This window comes from Gorilla gorilla, chromosome 1 (assembly GCF_029281585.2).
Source record: "Gorilla gorilla gorilla isolate KB3781 chromosome 1, NHGRI_mGorGor1-v2.1_pri, whole genome shotgun sequence".
Taxonomy (NCBI): Eukaryota; Metazoa; Chordata; class Mammalia; order Primates; family Hominidae; genus Gorilla; species Gorilla gorilla.
This window is the reverse complement of record NC_073224.2, coordinates 8,947,462-8,967,218: the sequence shown is the minus strand read 5'-3', so window position 1 is coordinate 8,967,218 and position 19,757 is coordinate 8,947,462. Positions and strand designations below refer to the sequence as shown.

The window sequence follows — 19,757 nt, the reverse complement described above, 5'->3', positions numbered from 1 at the left end:
CCTGGCCCTCCCTTTTAGCATTTCCTATGCATGGTGGCCACATGAATCATGTGACCTTGTAATAAATGGATCTTCCACAAGTGCCTCATTCATTAAATCCTGCTCATTAAAAGTTGGGCTCCAAACTACAATTAAATCCATGTCTTTGATCTGTGACCGAAAAATTATTATATTAAAGGTAGTTATTACATAGGTAATTTCATTAAAAAGAAGTCTGGGCATTTTAAAATAGACTTCTAGAATCATCTGCCAGCTTGACTTGTACATCTTGACTGAAACTAACAGAAGAAAGGTATTACTATAGATCTCTGATACAGAAAGGTCAAGTTCAAGAAATTCAGTCAAAAAGCAAAAACAGAAGAAAGTGAAGGGTGCTCAGAAAAAGTCCAAGCTAAGCACAGAAAAAAATAACAGAGATTTAGGCTGGTCGTGGTGGCTCACGCCTGTAATCCCACTTTGGGAGGCTGAGGCAGGCAGATCACCTGAGGTCAGGAGTTCAAAACCAGCCTGGACAACCTGGTGAAACCCTGTCTCCACTAAAAATACAAAATTAGCCAGGTGTGGTGGCGCACGCCTATAGTCTCAGGTACTGGGGAGTCTGAGGCAGGAGAATAGCTTGAACCCAGGAGGCAGAAGTTGCAGTGTGCCGAGATCGCACCACTGCACTCCAGCTTGGGTGACACAGTGAGACTCCGTCTCAAAACAAAAAATAAAAATAGAGATTTTAAGCAGGCTGTTATTTACAACTGCTGCAAATATTCATATAAAACTACTATTGATTTAGCCCTAGTGTCCTCAAACTTTAGTGCCAATAAGACCAATAAAGTAGACAGAAGACAGATTGCAAAAGGAATGCGTCTCCATCCTGTAGGTAAACAGGTATCAAAATTTTATGGGTACCAGCGTCACCCAGGGAGCTTGGCAAGAATGTAGATTCTGTGCCTTAAAACACTAGGTATTCTCCGGAGAGGCACTGGGAGCCGGATTTTTAACAAGTCCCCTCTCTCTCTCCACCTCCCGCTCCCCAGTCATTCTGAGGGAGGTGAATGGTACATCACTTTTGAAGAAGCAGTGCAGGCCAGGCGCGGTGGCTCACACCTGTAATCCTAGCACTGTGGGAGGCCAAGGCGGGCGGATCACGAGATCAAGAGATTGAGATCATCCTGGCTAACACGGTGACACCCCGTCTCTACTACAAATACAAAACATTAGCCGGGCGTGGTGGTGGGCGCCTGTAGTCCCAGCTAATCAGGAGGCTGAGGCAGGAGAATGGCGTGAACCCGGGAGGCGGAGGCGGAGGTTGCAGTGAGCCGAGATCATGCCACTGCACTCCAGCCTGGGCGACAGAGCGAGACTCCATCTCAAAAAAAAATAATAAAAGAAAAAGAAGCAATGCAATATTTCAGGTACTATCCTAGTACTCTTGTGTGTGTTGTCTCATTTACTCCTCATGAAGATCACATGAGGTAGCTATTTCCCTATTTTATGAATGAGAAAACAGAAGCCCAGGGTTTAAGAGGCAGAAGGTTAAACAACTAAGGAGAAAGAAAAAGGACAGAAAGGAAATTTGCTCTATTCAACAGCGATTTCAAAGTATTCTAAATAAAGAAGCTGACATTCTAAAAAATCATTGAAAACAAAAGTATCAACAGATCAGAAAGCTTCAATATCTTGTGTCATTCAGAGAGAGAGAGAGATGTGGAAGGCCAATATTGAAAGTTATAAATAACTGTTTAAATATTTAAAATGCAACTCAGCTGTTTGTAGTAGGCTGTACGTAAGCCAAGGTAGAGGCTGAAAGTACACTATATGAAGTTATTTATGCTTAAAATTTGCATTATTTGAGCTTGAAGTCTTTATTTTTTCTGAGACAGAGTCCCGCTCTGTCACCCAGTGGAGTGACAAAATCACAGCTCATAGCAGCCTCAACCCCCCAGGCTCAAGTGATCCTCCTGCCTCAGCCTCCCAACTACCTGGGACTAGAAGTACGACCACTGCACCTTGCTAATTTTTTCCTTTTTTTTTTTTTTGTTTTTGTCAGGACAGGGTCCCGCTGTGTTGCCTAAGCTGGTCTGGAGCTTCTGGACTCAAGTGATCTCACCTTGGCCTCCCAAAGTGCTGGCAGTATAGGCGTGAGCCACTGTGCCTGACTTAAGTCATTTTCATAGATGAATTAAATAACCACCTATAAACATTCGCTGTGATATACTATTTCTGGTGACTACACAGAATTATAGATTTGATACTAATAATTCAGCCAGTAACCCTAATCTTACTAGCTTCTGTAATCAGTAGTACCAACTGACTAAGAGTGGTAATAATAATCAAGAGAAGGAGTCAGTTTCAAAAAATATTCAGAAAATGTCTCAGATGTTATCTGCAGACAGAGTGCTCTGATAATCCTGCAAATTTCAGTCACTGAGACATTTATTGAACATACTTGTGTACTTAGCAATGAACTAGGGTCTTGGGATACACAGAAAAATTAGACAAGGTCTCTGTCCTCAAGAAGGCTAAGACCACAGGGCAAATAACTAATAAAACCTAACAACCAAATTAAGACCTAAATTATATAATAATACCTAAATTCCACCTACCAATCACTGAGGGCTGGACGCAATGGCTCACACCTATACTCCCAGCACTTTGGGAGGCCAAGGGGAGAGGACTGCTTGAGCCCAGGAGATCAGCCTGGGCAACATAGTGAGACTCTGTTTCTACAAACAATTAAAAAATTAGCCAGGTATAGTGGCAGGCACCTGTGTTCCCAGCTATTCTGGAGGCTAAGGTGGGAGGATCGTTTGAGTCTGGGAAGTCAAGGCTGCAGTGAGCCATGATCACGCCACTGCACCCCAGCCTGGGCAACAGAGTGAGACCCTGTCTCAAATTAAATAAATAAATGGTTTTTTAAAAAGATCAATCAATGAGAACTAAGTAGAGCAAGGAAAGAACACGTATTAAGTATGAGTACCTGTTATACACAAAATACTTCCACATATTTTATCTCTTTTAATTCTGAGAATAATCTGAAGAGGCAGGATTCAAGATTAAGAAAACAAAGTTCGGAGCTGTTAAGTAGTTTGCCCCAACTCACATAACTCGTAAAGAGGATAAGACAAGGGAAAGCACCAAAGTGAGAGTAAGTATGACTGGTTCACAAGGCACTGAGACCAGTCAGACTAAAACACAGGATACACTGGGAAATAAAGCTGGGCAGAGTTGGGCCAGATTAGAAAGGACCACTAGTTATGCTTGATGAAATAAGAATCTGTCAGCCAGGCGTGGTGGATCACGCCTGTAATCCCAGCACTCTGGGAGGCCGAGGCAGGCATATTACCTAAGGTCAGGAGTTCAAGACCAGCCTGGCCAACATGGCAAAACTCCGTCTGTACTAAAAATACAAAAAAATTAGCTAAGCATGGTAGCGGGCACCGGTAATTCCAGCTAGTGGGGAGGCTGAAGCAGGAGAATCGCTTGAACCCGGGAGGTGGAGGTGGCAGTGAGCCGAGATCGCACCATTGCACTCCGGCCTCGGCAACAAGAGCGAAACTTCGTCTCAAATAAAAAAAAAAAAAAGAGAGAAATAAGAATCAGTCATTAAAGGCATATTTAAGGAAGACTACTAATATGGCAACACTTCATAGAACAGATTGCAGTAGACAGGATCTGCAAACAGATATAATCAACTAAGACACAGCTCTAGAGAGGAGCTGCCCCTGACTGATACCATCGGTCCTCTAGAGAGGAGCTGCAGGAACTGACCGACACTATCAGGTAGGCAGGTGTTGCTCCAAGCTGGCCAGGCCCTCACAGGGAGGCACTGGTGTCCTTCTGTTGAACATACACAACTTCACAGAACACGGACCTCAGACAAGGCCACTCTGTGAGCGTGATGGATCAAAACGAAAACAAGACCACTCTGTAATCATGTCTGAACGCAACTCTGTTCAACTACCGATGTGCTCCCTGGCTGGACGGCAGGAACTAAAGCTAGAGCCTGTTCTAGGATGGTGGCAGTAGGAACAGAAGAAAGAAAGCAATATAAGTGACACTTCCAAGTAAGAATAAAAAAAACTGTTAATAGGCAATTCAAGAGAAAAAGTTGAGACTCATACATCGCTTGAGTGGATAGCATCCAACTGAAATATTATAAATTTAATCTATAATATTTAAAATCTATATTTTTATTTAATCTAGTTAAATTAGTCCATGTTTTTCAGACTGAATAAAAGATGATGACAGAAAAATATTTAGTAGGTAATTAGAGATTAAAAAATAATGATGCCTGCGTCCCACCTCCAAAGGCTCTGGTTCGATCAGTATTGAGTGTAGCCTAGGCATCAGGATTTTTCCAAGCTCCCCAGGTGATTCCAGTGTGCAGCTAAAGAACCGGTATCTCAGAGAAGGCCGATGGCTCCTGACTAGGAGGGAAAAGGACAAACGATGGATAGGGTAGAAAGGGACCCAAGAAAGTACTGGGGCAAAAAGGTAAGTGAGAAAAAAAAAATGGCTGAAAGACTAGACAGACGATTCCCAGACACAGCAAGAGTCATTTAAATGACTAAAGAGTCACTATTTAACAAATGATAGAAACCAGGCAAGAAGGTTAACACAGGTTTAGATGACTAGGAAACATGATCAACAAGTAAGGACACTACTCTGCATTAGCAAAATCTTCAGCTAGGAGACTTTCAATCTATGATCCTCTGAGGATGCCTGGATAACAACTACATGTACTACTACAAATAGATGTTAACTCCTGGATAACAACTACATGTACTACTACAAATAGATGTTAACTGTGTACAGCCTGTTTCTAAATATAAAGGTGGATTCCTCCGGCCCTTTTCCTTCCTAGTGTTCCCACACTGCCACCTCGTGGGTCAGCACTGCAAGGAGCCGGTTTGAACTGGAAGGGAGTTCTAACTGGCCCTGTAAATTCACAAGGCAGGTACATGGTAAAGCCTCAATTCAAGGGTTTAATCCTTATGTTTTCCTCTGTTTAATTACAGTGGAAGACAGCCTTAAGGTACATTGTTTCTTTTGTGGGTGATAAGAATTTTCTAAAGTTGATTATGGTGATATTAGTATGTACTTAATGCCACCGAAGGGTACACTTAAATAAATAAAAGGGTAAAGTTAATGTTACTTTATATCACTTTAAATAGGCGAATGGTATGGTATATAAGTTATATCTCAATAAAGCTGTTACAAAAAAAGGAGGAGGTGGCCAGGCACATTGGTCTGTAGTTCTAGCTACTGAGGGGGAGGAGAAGGGGGCTGAGGTAGGAGGATCACTTGAGGCCAGGAGTTTGAGGCCAGCCTGGGCAACATAGTGAGACCTTGTCTCTCTGAAAAAATAAATAAATAAAAAGAAAGAGGAGTAGGAGGAGGCAGCTACAGCAAATACATAAATGGTTTCTAAAACTGCAGAAAACTTAAAAAGGATATCAGAAATCACTCAATACCTTCATTTCAAAAAGGTAAAACTGAGACTCAGATTAACTTACTTACCTTACTTACCCAGGCAGTAAAAACTAGGCCAAAAAGGGGCACTATTAACCCATTTATGGAGGTCTTCTATGGTCTCCCAATCCTTAAGAGAAGCTTTTTCTCTTAAGCTTGATCCTCAGCAATGTTATCTTTTGCTGCCTAACTTACTACTGGGAGATCACACTCACACCAATGACTTCACACAGCAGTAGTATCACCACTATTCCAATAGTTCAAAACCCAGCACTCACCCTTCACCACAGAGCAGTACTGTCACCACTATTCCAATAGTTCCAGCTCAAAACCCAGCACTCACCCTTCACTGCTTCCTTGCCCTTTAATCGGTCAACAACGTGGGTGAACTCCTCAGCATGTTTGGTTCCAGGCCCTCTACCACTCCCCTAGCTCAGGCCTTCATCACTTCACATCTAGAATAACGTACATTTTCTCCTAACTGGAATCCTCATCTCCAGTCTTTCCACTTCTCTCCCTCATCACAAAATTCACCCAAATCAGGATTCCTACACAAATCTTCCATGTGCACCTCATACTGCAGCCCAAAAATCTCTATGGGCTCCTCAACAGTTGTACCTAGAAAATAAAGTTCAAAATCTCTTAACCTCATCAAGGCCTTCTGTATTACGGACTCTATCCCAATTTATAATCTATACAAACAGCACTTCGCTGCAGTCATAATGGTCTACTATACAATGTATGCGCATTTCCCAATTAGTTATTCCTCCATAGTTGTTATCTCTACCACTTGTTTCACTGGTATCACGACTTTTTTTTTAATTCCTTTCCCAAAGGTTCTCAACTCTGGCTATGCATTAGCATTACCTGTGAAGCTTTAAACAATTATGGGACCCTTAAGGATGTTGCTCAGACATCTGGATATTTTTAAATTCCACAGGTAAATTTGAAAAATACCAATGATTCATAGATTTTAAGTAAGTCTTTTTGTAAGATGCTTAAGTTTTCACCACCAAAACTGAGCATCCAATATTAGAGTCAAAAACTCAAAAATTAAACTGCCCAGAGAAACTGTTACCTACTACCCAAGGTTTCTTGATCATTGGTGCAACATAAATCTTTCCAATTAACATCTACTTTCTAACAAGAGGTAAACACAGGAGCTAAAAAATGCTAACAAGGATTAAATTTTTATATACTCAAATTCATTTGTGAGAAACATCTATCATAACCATGCCAATTAAAAATTCAACATAATTCGTTTGTCCTACCTATGACAATTATTTAAATGTAAACAGAACATGCTAATGTCAATGTCCAGTTTAAAATTGAACATGCAGAATTATTTATAGATATTATAAGCAGTTGGACTAATCCCAGCTGTGGCAATTTTACCTTAGCCCTTGGATATAAAGGCACAGAGAAGCAGGGAGTCAGTGAAGATGGAAAAGAAAGATAGCAGCTGTCAACCCAGACTGCTCTATAATAATCTGGGGAGTATTAAAAATGTCTATGCTCTGCCGGGCGCGGTGGCTCACGCCTGTAATCCCAGGACTTTGGGAGGCTGAGGCGGGTGGATCACGAGGTCAGGAGATCGAGACCATCCTGGCTAACACGGTGAAACCCCGTCTCTACTAAAAATACAAAAAATTAGCCAGGCATGGTGGCGGGTGCCTGTAGTCCCAGCTACTCGGGAGGCTGAGGCAGGAGAATGGCGTGAACCCGGAAAGTGGAGCTTGCAGTGAGCCGAGATCGCGCCACTGCACTCCAGCCTGGGTGACAGAGCAAGACTCCGTCTCAAAAAAAAAAAAAAAAGTCGGCCGGGCGCGGTGGCTCACGCCTGTAATCCCAGCACTTTGGGAGGCTGAGGCGGGCGGATCACGAGGTCAGGAGATCGAGACCATCCTGGGTAACACAGTGAAACCCCGTCTCTACTAAAAAATACAAAAAATTAGCCGGGCGTGGTGGCGGGCGCCTGTAGTCCCAGCTACTCGGGAGGCTGAGGCAGGAGAATGGCGTGAACCCGGGAGGCGGAGCTTGCAGTGAGCCGAGATCGCGCCACTGCACTCCAGCCTGGGCGACAGAGCGAGACTCCGTCTCAAAAAAAAAAAAAAAAAAAAAAAAAAGTCTATGCTCCAGCCACACTCCAGACAAATTAAATGAGAATCTCTGAGGGCAGGACCCATGCACCGGCATTTCTTAAATCTCCCCGAGTGCTTTCAATGTGTAGCCAATGTTGAGAACCAACGAGTTACAAGGGAATTTCTCAAAGGAAATCTAAAGATGAGAGCTGTTCAAAGACGAACACAAAGAGGGAAAAAGTCCCAAGAACTAGTTAGTTACTTCAGAAGTAAGTTGCTTTCTCTTATCAGTTTATGAACAATTTTTATATATTACAAATATACACTTTTTGGCCATGCGAGTGGCTCACGCCTGTAATCCCAGCACTTTGGGAGGCCAAGGCAGGGGGATCACTTGAGCTCAGGAGATCAAGACCAGCCTGAGTAAATGGCAAAACCCCATCTCTACCAAAAATACCAAATAAAAAAAAAAATTAGCCGGGGGTGGTGGCACGCATCTGTGGTCCCAGCTACTCAGAAGGCGGAGGTAGGCGGCTTAGGTGGGAGAATTGCTTGAACCTGGGAGGCGAAGGCTGCAGTGAGCTCAGATCATGCCACTGTACTCCAGCCTGGGTGACAATGAGACTTCACCTCAAAAAATAATAATAATAATAATATTCCTTTTTATGTTGAAATATTTTCCTCAGTTTCTTGATTTGTTGTTGTTGTTGTTGTTGTTATTGTTTTGATATGGAGTCTCACTCTGTCGCCAGGCTGGAGTGCAGTGGCATGATCTCAACTCCCCGCAACCTCTGCCTCCCAGGTCCAAGCGATTCTCCTGCCTCAGCCTCCCAAGTGGCTGGGATTACAGGCACACACCACCACGCCCGGCTAATTTTGTATTTTTAGTAGAGATGGGATTTCACCATGTTGGCCAGGATGGTCTCTATCTCTTGACCTCGTGATCTGCCCGTCTCAGCCTCCCAAGGTGCTGGGATTACAGGCGTGAGCCACCACGCCTGGCCAGTTTCTTGATTTTTTTCATTATAAGGTGGTTCATTAACATAAGGATGTTTTTAACTTTCATATATTCAAATCTGCCCAGTCTATCAATCTATCTTATCCCCTTGTGGTTGCTCTTTGCAACCACATTTGCAACTGCATTTTTGCTGCAAATGCTATAAGAACAACAAAAAGAGGACTTGCTTACATTGTAATTCTCAACCCAAGTAATGAATTTTAAAAATCAGTATTGGCCAGATGCGGTAGCTCATGCCTGTAGTGCCAGCACTTTGGGAGGCCGATGCAGGTGAATTGCTTGAGCCCAGGAGTTCAAGACCAGGCTGGGCAACATGGTGAAACCCCATCTCTACAAAAAATATAAAAATTAGCCGGGCACGGTGGTGCATGCCTGTGGTCCCAGCTACTCAAGGCTGAGGTAGGAGGATGACTTCAGCCAGGAGGTTGAGGCTGCAGTGAGCCAGGATCACACCACTGCACTCCAGCCTGGGTGACAGAGTGAGACTCTGTCTCAAACAAACAAACAAAAAGATCAATATTAGCCTACTGTTATAAATGCTTTTAAATGTTTAAAACTAAACATGAATAGGCCGTGTGTAAAACAGTAAACTGGCAACAAGTAAACTTTAAAAAGGAAACACTCTTGATTGTACTATATTTAAACAACTAGTAATGGATCTGTCCATTTTCACTTTTCAAATAGTGGAGTGAGATATAAAACACAAGGTTTTCCCACAAGTGGCCTTTATTTTTTCTACACTAACAAGTAATTATTATGTCAAAAACTAGGGGGAAAACTCATTTACACAGAATCTTCTTGTAGTAATAAACTGTAAGGAGATCAACAAGCACAATTTTCCCTCCAGATCATACCAACTCCAAGTAAAACTACTAGTTTCAAACATAGGTTTCGACTCTCATTGTGAAAAACATGGTCATCATCAATAAGCCACTATACCATGTAAATTTCATTAGAGAGTTTTATATAGATATTTATGACAAAATTTAACTTGTTTGCCCTTTTTTGGTCTAATTCAAAATAAGAGTTAATGGCAAATGTCAGAGGCTAAGAACAGTTTGGAAAGGGGGCTCATGAAGGAGAACACTCAGAAACAGTGTTTTAGTGGCTAAAAAATAAGTTGCCTTTCTGAAAAATATTTGTATGCTTTTTACTCCATTGTCCACCAGAGGGAGCATCACATCTGATTAAGAGATAATGGGGAACTCCCAGATAGAAATGGAAAATCATCTGAAACTTGATCTACGAGGTGCTACAGATGGTAGCATATACAGTTAAATGTAAAATCAAATCAGAGAACCCCCAAAAGAATCTCAAAGTGAGTGGGAGGATAGCCTCCTAGGGAGATCTCATCTCTAAAAAAAAAATTTTCTTTTAATTAGCTGGGTATGATGTTGCACGCCTGTGGTCTCAGCTGCTCAGAAAATTCTGGAGGCTGAGGAGGGAGGATCACTTGAGCCCAGGAATTCAAGGCTGCAGTGACCTGTGATCAAACCACTGCATTACAGCCTGGGTAACACAGGGAGACCCCAGTCTCTAGAGGAAAAAAAAAAAGAAAAGGAAAAAACAAGAAAAATGAGCAAAAGATAAATACGGACAAATCACAAAAAGATATAAATATGGCCTTTAAACACATGAACAGATGTTTAACTTCACCCATAATGCAATTTAAATGCAAATTAAAACTATACTAAGATCCCACTTCTCACCCATAAGCTTAGCAAAAATTCAAAAGCTCAGGCTGCAAAGCTAAGGGAAACAAGTACTCACATACATCATTAGTGGGAATACAAAATGGTACAACCCCACATAGGTATTTACACCTTGACCCAGAAATCCCATTTTGAGGAATCTACCCTGAAGATACACTAGCAACAATACAAAAATACACACTTGCAAGGTTATTCATTAGAGCAATATGCACAATTGCAAAATACTGGAAATTGCCTAAATATCCACACATAGGAAATTAGAAAGTACAGTGGATACATAAAATTGAGCATTATGGAGCTATAAAGAATAAGGAAGATCTCCATGAACTGATAATAGAGTGATTTCCAGTAGACACTAAGATAATGAAGCAAGTGCAAAAATAACAATGGAAAATAAGAACACACATATAGGCCGGGCGCAGTGGCTCACGCCTATAATCCCAGCACTTTGGGAGGCCGAGGCAGGTGGATCACGAGGTCAGGAGATCGAGACCATCCTGGCTAATGGTGAAACCCTGTCTCTACTAAAAATAAAAAAAAAAATTAGCCGGGCGTGGTGGCGGGTGCCTGTAGTCCCAGCTACTCGGGAGGCCGAGGCAGGAGAATGGTGTGAACCTGGGAGACGGAGCTGGCAGTGAGCCGAGATCGCACCACTGCACTTTAGCCTGGGCAACAGAGCAAGACTCCGTCTCAAAAAAAAAAGAACACACATATATACTTGCTTATCTTAAAAAGAAAAAAAATAAGATGAACCAGATGCTACGGTCTGAATGCTTATTCCCCCCAGGCTGGAGTCCAGTGGCATGATCATGGCTCACTGCAGCCTTGACCTCCTAGGCTCAAGTGATCCTCCCACCTCAGCCTCCCAAGTAACTGTGATTACAAGGGTGCACACCATCCCACCCAGATAATTTTTTGTTTTTTTTTTTTAACAAGATGAAGTTTCCCTATGTTGCCCAAGGTGGTTGTGTGCTGTACCACTGCACTCCAGCCTGGGCAACAAAGCGAGACTCTATCTCAAAAAAAGAAAATATAGTTTGATTCCTTAAAAAATTGTTACAACCTAATAAATTTACATATATGTAACAATTTTTTAAGGAACCAAACCATCAAATACACACACACACACACACACACACACATATTTTTGTTATTGTTGTTTTGTTGTTGTTGGGTATTTTTTGGAGGCAGGGTCTCACTGTGTCACCCAGGCTGTAGCACAGTGGCGCAGTCTCAGCTCACTGCAACCTCCACCTCCCAGGTGCAAGCAATTCTCCTGCCTCATACTCCAAAGTAGCTTGATTACAGGCATGCACCACCACATCTGGCTAATTTTTGTATTTTTAGTAGAGACGGGGTTTCGCTATGTTGGCCAGGCTGGTCTCAAACTCCTGGGCTCATGTGATCTGCCCGCCTCGGCCTCCCAAAGTGCTGGAATTACAGGTGTGAGCCACCACGCCCTGCCTTAAATTTATGTTTAAGTAGGTATTTTCAAAACTTAGTTTTAATTTTTATGCAATAAATATAGATAAAACCCACATAAACAAAACATCATCAGCACTCTCAATAACGTTTTTTAAATCCCTATCAAATCCATTTTGATAATTTGTAAAAGGATAAAGGGGTCCTGAGACTAAAAGGTCTGAGAACCACGGGTCTATAACACCAGCTGCCTTAAATGCCAGAGTACGTTAAGAGCAGGGGCTGGGGCTGGGGACTATATCACTTCTGTTGCCTGATAATGCTGGATTCTGCACTACGTACCACCATCACCACAGACACTGGGCCCTGCTGCTGCTGCTGCTCCTTGGGAAACTGGTTGTTGCTGGAGAGTAATTCTCTCAACCATTCTTCTTTGTGATACTGGCTTTTATTCAAAGTCCTCAGAGAGCATCTTAGATTGACCGAACTTAGGTCACTGCCTGCACCCTAGCTGCAAGGGAGGCTGAGAAGGTATTTAGCCTTTTTGGCTTTTTCGATAGAAGGCAGACTCGGTCTACATCCCACCAATAGTCTTCCAATGAGGAAATCGGCAAACATAAACAGTCAAAACCACAAGCATTAGCCCATTGCTCCAGTTCTTTCTGGGAAGGTCAGAGGCAACCTTGTGGGGAATATCACAGCTCTATTGAAGATTCTCAGTGGATCTTAGAGATGGTGGTATTACACACAGGGAAGACAAATCCAAGTGCAGGAAAAAAAATTGATATTCCAACTGACTCCTCCATAACAAAAAGTTCTACCATAATAACCCCACACGAGGTGGCTCGCTGGTCCTGAAGATGTGTTGCCATTTGGGGAATCAGGACCAGTTACTACTGGCAGCAAACTGGGCACTCTGTACCAGCAGAAGCCACATGGCTATCATGAGGGGAAGTCTGTATTGTTGAGTTCCAGGCACCAGCCTCTATCCCTGTCCCCATGGTTGCTCTGTTCTTGAGCCTTTTGAGCAAGCACCAGGCTGTCTGAAGAACAACTTACTGCTATCCACAAAGCAGGTCATCCTGTCTGATTAAGAACGCCCTCTGCTGTGGCATTCACGTGGACCAAATGTTTTCACCAGCCAGGGCTCAGCCATAAAGCCCTTTCCCAAACCTCGTTACAGAAGAAAAGGAAGCAGTAGAAGAAACAGGAATTATGACTCCCACTTAAAAAGAAAAATGTAGTCACATCCATAAAGTCCTTTCCCAAACCACACTATTATCAATTCTTCCACTTTATTTCAAATCCTAGACCCATTAGCCACCGCCCAGGAAGTTGCAAATCCTACTTCAAGCCATCGTTCAAGGTTCTGCTCTTTGAAATGATTTTGCTAGTTGCTTGACCTTCAGGGCCTCCAAGGAAGAGTCTGTAACACTGCAGCAATTCACTTACGCCTGGTGCTAACCATATTTCACAAAATCAGCCGTAAACCCAGCAATGTCTTTTTACATTATTTTCACAGAGGTAAGTGCTTCCCTGTCTCCACTAGCCTCTTCTACTCTACTGACCCTTAAACCTTGGGTTATTGTAGCCAATGTGAGAATTCTGCCTTTGCTGAAACTATTCATTCCAATGTCTAACCTTCTTAGTAACTTCATTATTTAGATAATTCAACTAACACCTCAGCCTTTGGGTTTCCTGACCAAAAATCTTTTCTTACTCCCTACCTTGGCCACATTCTGCCACACCCCGTACCTGTTGATTCAAGACACACACTACTTCTAAGCATGTACATATCAAGTCAACCCATTATCTGACCACTCACCATTTCTCTGACCACATGAGGACCTCTAATCCATTGATTCGGCCACATTTCACTGGCCATCACCTTCCTTATGACCTCATTCCCTACCTGAGAAACCATGATCCACAATTACACCCTCCCTTGCCTACAACTTCAACTTCCCGTCCCCTCTCTCCATCCATCATGCTAACCTAGCAATCCTAGGTAAATCCAGTTCTCATAGCCAAGCAGCTGGCAATTGGGAGAGAAAGGAAACATGACCCAACTAACTGTTCCCACTTTAAATAAATAAACACAAGTTTTAAGTAGACCCTCAGAACTTTTCAACAATCCTACATTTCACGAGGCAATTTATGCTTCTCTCCTAGAAGACTATTTCCAATCTCTCCTAAGGCTGAGTCACTTAGCAACCACTTCCCTAGCGGTCCTTAAACTTTTCAATCACCACTGCTGTTGCCTTTTCTGGCACCTCTTCTTCTTACCCTCATACATGAAGATGTTCCCTTCCATCTCCACCCCAGGTTCAGTCCTTGGCCAAGAGAGATTCCATCATCTCACCAAACGCAGTGAGTTATTACCCTTTATTGCCTGGTCACATTTACTCACACTGCAACTCAAATGCAGCTGCCTTTTTTTTTTTCTCTCTCTTTTTTTTTTTGAGACAGGGTCTCACTCTGTCACCCAGGCTGGAGTGCAGTGGGGTGATCACCACTCACTGCAACCTCCACCTCCTGGGCTCAATTGATTCTCCCACCTCAGCCTTCTGAGTAGCTGGGACTACAGGCATGCACCCAGGTAATTAGTTGTATTTTTAGTAGAGACAGGGTTTTGCCAGGTCACACAGGCTCATCTTGAACTTATGGGCTCAAGCGATCCACCTGCCTCGACCTCCCAAAGTGCTTGGACTACAGGCATGAGCCACCATGCCCAGCCTGCTTTATTTCCTATAACTGATCTAATCTGTCTCCTGAACATGCGCCATTTTTTCTATAATTAATCTAATATTCCTCATGAATATCTACTCTAATAAATATCCAGGAAATTTAAAACTTGTCAAACAATATCTCAATCTCTTCCAGTTAATACTCAGACTTTGTTTAACTCCTTACCCGGGCTGGTTTAAATGGCTGCTTTCGGGTAGATTTCCCTCCAAGGTCTTATCGGACATCCTAGAAGAAATAGTGGCAAGAAGACCTTGGATCTGTGTTGTTTCTCTGGATCCTCACTGGTCTCTGCTGCAAGGAGGTAATCAGGTCCTATGGCTGAACTGGTCCCATCTCATCTTTTAGGATGTCATGCTGGCTCTCATCCCTGGAGTCTGTGATCCTGACATTCAGTCTATAGTCACACAGTCTTTTGTCATGATGCCAACTGTTCCACCAGGCCAATAAGCTCCTCCACCTCCTTCACAGTGGTATGAGAGCATTTCAGAATCCCCTGGTACCACAAACTCAACTATCTAGCCACTTCCTTCTACCACTGCTGTGCTATAGGCCCGTGTTGGCCTATCACTAACCTGCATAACATCTCCTCTCAAGATTCCACATAAGGAGCAGAGCGAAAGGCCTTCTACTGCTGACCGTCCTCTCAACCCATTTAACATCCCCACCCTAACCTAGAACTTTAGCCAGCCAAGAAAGATCAGAACACATATTTCTCACAATCTGTTTTCCCTACCTCTGTCCCCCCGCTTCCCACAATCCACCAGGACTGAAAGGGATGACACGTCTACTCCCAAGTCATCCTCCTTCCTCCTGGGAGGCACTAAGCCTCATTCTCAGCCTTAATGCCAGATGAGATATTCTCTTTACCCTACAGAAGAAACTATCATTAGAGTTTGCCAGAAGTAACTCTTGATATGGAAGCTGCAGGCAACCTGGAATTTGAGAAAACCAAAGACAAACATACAGCGACTTCAAGTTCCCCAAAATATTAATCCTTGAATGATTAACATCTCCCATGTGGTAGGCCCTGGGGATATAAAAAAGATTAGACTTAGAACACTACACTAGAGAGTGAGAAGGTTTACAAATACAATCATAACAATAGAATTTTATGTGCTGCACTCACCAAAGCAAACAGGAAATACACATAACTCATACCAAATTGTCAACCAACCTGTTCTACCTCCGTCAAATTAAAAATGCATGCAACGGCAGAAGGACAATATAAGTGATTTCAGGCCGGGGACAGCGGCTCACGCCTGTAATCCCAGCACTTAGGGAGGCTGAGGCGGCTAGATCACCTGAGGTCAGGAGTTTGAGACCAGCCTGACTAACATGGTGAAACCCCATCTCTACTAAAAATACAAAAATTAGCCAGGCGTGGTCTGTAATCCAAGCTATTAAGGAGGCTGAGGCAGGAGAATCGCTTGAACCTGGGAGGCGGAGGTTGTGGTGAACCAAGATCACACCATTGCACTCCAGCCTGGGCAACAAGAGCAAAACTCCATCTTAAAAAAAAAAAAAAGTGATTTCAGATTATAATTTCATTGCCATTTACTCTTTCTACAACTTACATACTTCATTTTCTTTTCCAGGCACAACACGGTAAAACCAGAAGCCATTCCTTAATGAGAGGAAAAAGGTAAGATAAGCCATGAAGCAGGTTCAGCTTTCTCCATTAACAAAAACAAGTATACAGAACTAAAGCTACTAATCAAAACAGCTCTAGAGCAAAGGAAATCATGTAAAACTTGGTAACCATTATTTCTGGAGCCTAAGGAAGTAGAGTTGTGCATCCCTTAAGGACATCATTAGGTGATTTCATTGTTGTAGGAATATCATGGTGTATCCTCGCACAAACCTAGACTGTGCATACAGCCTGCTACACACCTAGGCTAGCAGGTATTGTCTGTACTGCCTACTGCTCTGAGGCTATAAACCTGCACCGCATGTTACTGTACTGAATACTGTAGGTAACTGCAAAACAATGGTAAGTATTTGTGTATCTAAATGTACCTAAACACAGAAGAAGTACAGTTAAAAAATGATATAATCATACAGGGCCACTGTCATGTATCTGGTCTTTCGCTGACCAAAATGTCGTTATGCAGTACATGACTGTAATTATCATCAATATCTGTTTTTTTAATTCTATTTTGATTTTTCCTTTCCCATGTAACTGTTAATTGCTACAAACTAACATTTTCATTCCATACTTAATTCAGATGGAAGGCAGCAGAAGGACAGGGCCAGTTAGGAGGAAAATTCTGTCAGACATTCACACTAAAACTAAGGGCTTACTATGTGTTAGACACCAGGGCTACAAAAATTGAAAGAGGCACTATTCTTAAAGACTTCACAATGGACAGTGAATAAAGAGAAACAAATTTTACTCACAAGATGACAAGTAATACAGAAACCTATCCCTCAAGGACAGGCATTCAACAGTGGCAGAAAACTGCATCAAACAATGCACTAACATTTCCCTAACACTATTTTCAGGTTGCAGTGATTCCCAACCAGTCTCTTTGGAACACTATAACCACTAAAATGGGAGTGTTCAAACAGAGCAACTACTACCACAACACAAGTGAACCGTGTATCCTGGCAATCCAAAATAAGGGCAAATATTTTGTGTCTGTGTAAAATACTAATAAGTATTTGTCAGTCATTATGAAGAATCTGTTTAGCTTGTTTTGTTTAGATGCTTAGCATTTACTTACATCCCTTTTTCTATGTTTATGTTTGCTGATTTCCCCACTGGATAACTATCGGTGGGAAGTAGAGTGAGCCTGCCTTCTATCTTAAAAGCCAAAAAGGCTAAATACCGTCTCAACCCCCCTCGCAGCTAGGGGTGCAGGCAGTGACCTAAGTTTAGCCAATCCAAGACACTCACTGAGGACTTTGAATAAAAGCCAGTATCACAAAGAAGAATGGTTGAGAGAATCACTCTCCAGCAACAGCCAGTTTCCCAAGGAGCAGCAGCAGCAGCAGCACCAGGGTCCAGTGTCTATGGTGTTCGTGGTACCTACTGCAGAATCCAATATTATCAGGCGACAGAAGTGATATACACCCCAGATCCCAGCCCCAACTACTTTTGCAGTGCAATGCTAACTTGGTTTCAGCCGATGTCCAGTCAAGTCTTGGCAGACTTTAAAGCAACACTGAGAACTCCCCCAAAACTCTTTCATGAAATTCCTTTTTTGCTTAAATCCCCACAGTTACTGCAAACAGGAAAAATGAATGAGACTAATGAAATAGTATGGTAAATCAACAAGCATCCCACCCACAAAGGGTTTGTGTAGCTTATTTTGGAAATGCACAATTCCGTGTGTCACAAGACTCAACTTCAGCTCTAATGATTCAATTGCCAATTTGTCACCATTTATTCATTCCAAAACTTTTCTGTTCCAAGAACTATCTTGAAAGGAACGAATTGTTTTCAACCACACAGTTTACAAAAACTTCAAGATGCTGCTCTCTCCCGAACAGATGTTTTCGCTGTTATCATTACTTCAGAAAGCAACAGACAAAATTATTATTTGGTAGCTCTAAAATGCAAAGTCATATTCCTGAATTATGAATCAAATGAGAACAAAGTAAGAACAATGGTCAAATTACAGATACGAGTTTTGCACTTACCGTCCCACCTCCACCCACCTAAATCTCAGACTGGCACGTCTGAAAAGCGGCCATGCAAAAAATCATCGCACTCATCTCAAACCAGAACTCTTCTTCCTCGCACACAGAAGCTCAATAATATTTGTTGACTGAATGCAGTTCCTATGACTATTCACGTATGCTACACATTTCCATAAATTGCTTTCACATAGCACTTTACATCGGCACAGCGCGTCCAGGCTTCCAAAACACCTTCAGGTGGATCCCTGAATCTAGAATGGTGGTTAAGAGTTAGACATGCCTGCACAGCCATTAAATGGCACAGCACAAGGGGGACCCGTGTCTGATGCTCCCACAGCACATTAATTGCCCCTCTATTTCAGCCCTTCTGGTACACTGTAATTATCTCTCTCACTTGATCAGCTCCTTGAGGAGGTCCCGTTCATCTTCGTATCCCCAGGCCACACAGAACCCAGACCACAGAGGTGCACTGTAAACATCAAGATTCTTCCACCTCCTGCAAGCCTGAGGCTTTACCGGTGGGGCCTCTGCAGGGGAGCCTGATTGATACTCATCCCAGCTCCCACCCAGCCCCACGCCCGCCACTGGTGATTTCCACAGCCGCACCAAGGAAGACTGTCCAGCACACAGACTTGTCGTTTCCCAGCAAAATTACCGCCGGCACAACGCTTCCCCCTTAAGTCTGCCCAATGGCTTTCCCCTTTCCACCGCAGCCCAGGTTGGGGGGCAGTGGCTGAGCCTGGGCCCCCTCCCCAACCCCGCTGCGGCAACCTCGGGGGGTGTCCGGGCGGGGCCTGTCAGCAGCGACCCGCCCCCGGGCACACGCGCGTCAGGGGCAGCACCGCCAAGCTGCCTGTGCAGCCCAATTCAGGAGGAGTCCCGCGGCTGCCGCCCGCCCGACGCCCCCCCACCCCAGCACCCCACACAGCTCGCGACTCAGGTGGGCGAGGGCGCTCCAGACGCACCCGAGAAGGCAGCGGTCGCAGACAACGCCACGACTCCCCTTGCACACCGTGTACGCCAAGGGATCCGAGCGGAAGAGCAGCTCTCCGGGGCGCAGCGGGGTCACGGCGCGCAGCCCGTTTCCCCTGTTGGCGGTTGCGAACTTTTCCACCTTCAGCGGCTCCATCCTCCCGCAGCTCCGGCACCTCACACGGCTACCCGCGTCCAGCAGCGGGCGTCTCTCGGGCTGCCGGGACCCGCGCGCCTGCGCCCTGCGCGCACACGTACGCCCGAGGGGCGGGGCGGGCGCGATGGGGCATGAGCATGCGCAGATGGAGTCTGGAGGGACGGCTGGAGTGGAGTGTGTGGGACTTGAAGGTAGTCGTAAGGCTCCGCGTGCGGCTCGTGACCATGGCGACTGCGCAGAAGACAGGCGGGGTTTTTTTCCCCCTCTACCATTGTACTACGATCATTTTAACGCATACGGAACAGTTGAAAACAGTGCAGTGAACACCTATATTACCTCCGCCTAAATCAGACAACCTAGCACTTTGCCGTTTCTGCTCGTCACTCTCTCCCCACCTGTACCTATGTATGCACGTATTGTCGTTAAACTATTTCAAAGTTGCAGGCATCATGACATCACAACTAGTACTTTGCACTGTAACTTTTTTTTGTTTTAGGACGGAGCCTTGCTCTGTCGCCCAGGCTGGAGTGCAGTGGCGA

At 43.8% G+C, this 19,757-nt stretch overlaps 1 protein-coding gene across 2 annotated transcripts in view; it reads right to left on the bottom strand.

Moving 5' to 3' along the window:
- The window catches only part of SMYD3 (SET and MYND domain containing 3), a 753,414-nt gene extending 733,991 nt beyond the window's left edge, over positions 1-19,423 (bottom strand). The window contains exon 1 of one of the 2 annotated variants that reach the window (XM_019032483.4): positions 19,055-19,423. In XM_019032483.4, coding sequence (XP_018888028.3) covers positions 19,055-19,218 — 164 coding nt within the window. In that variant the 5' untranslated portion in view covers positions 19,219-19,423. The remainder of the gene's footprint in view (positions 1-19,054) is intronic. The other variant, XM_055373981.2, reaches the window with a different exon arrangement.
- Between the last annotated feature and the right edge of the window lie 334 nt (positions 19,424-19,757).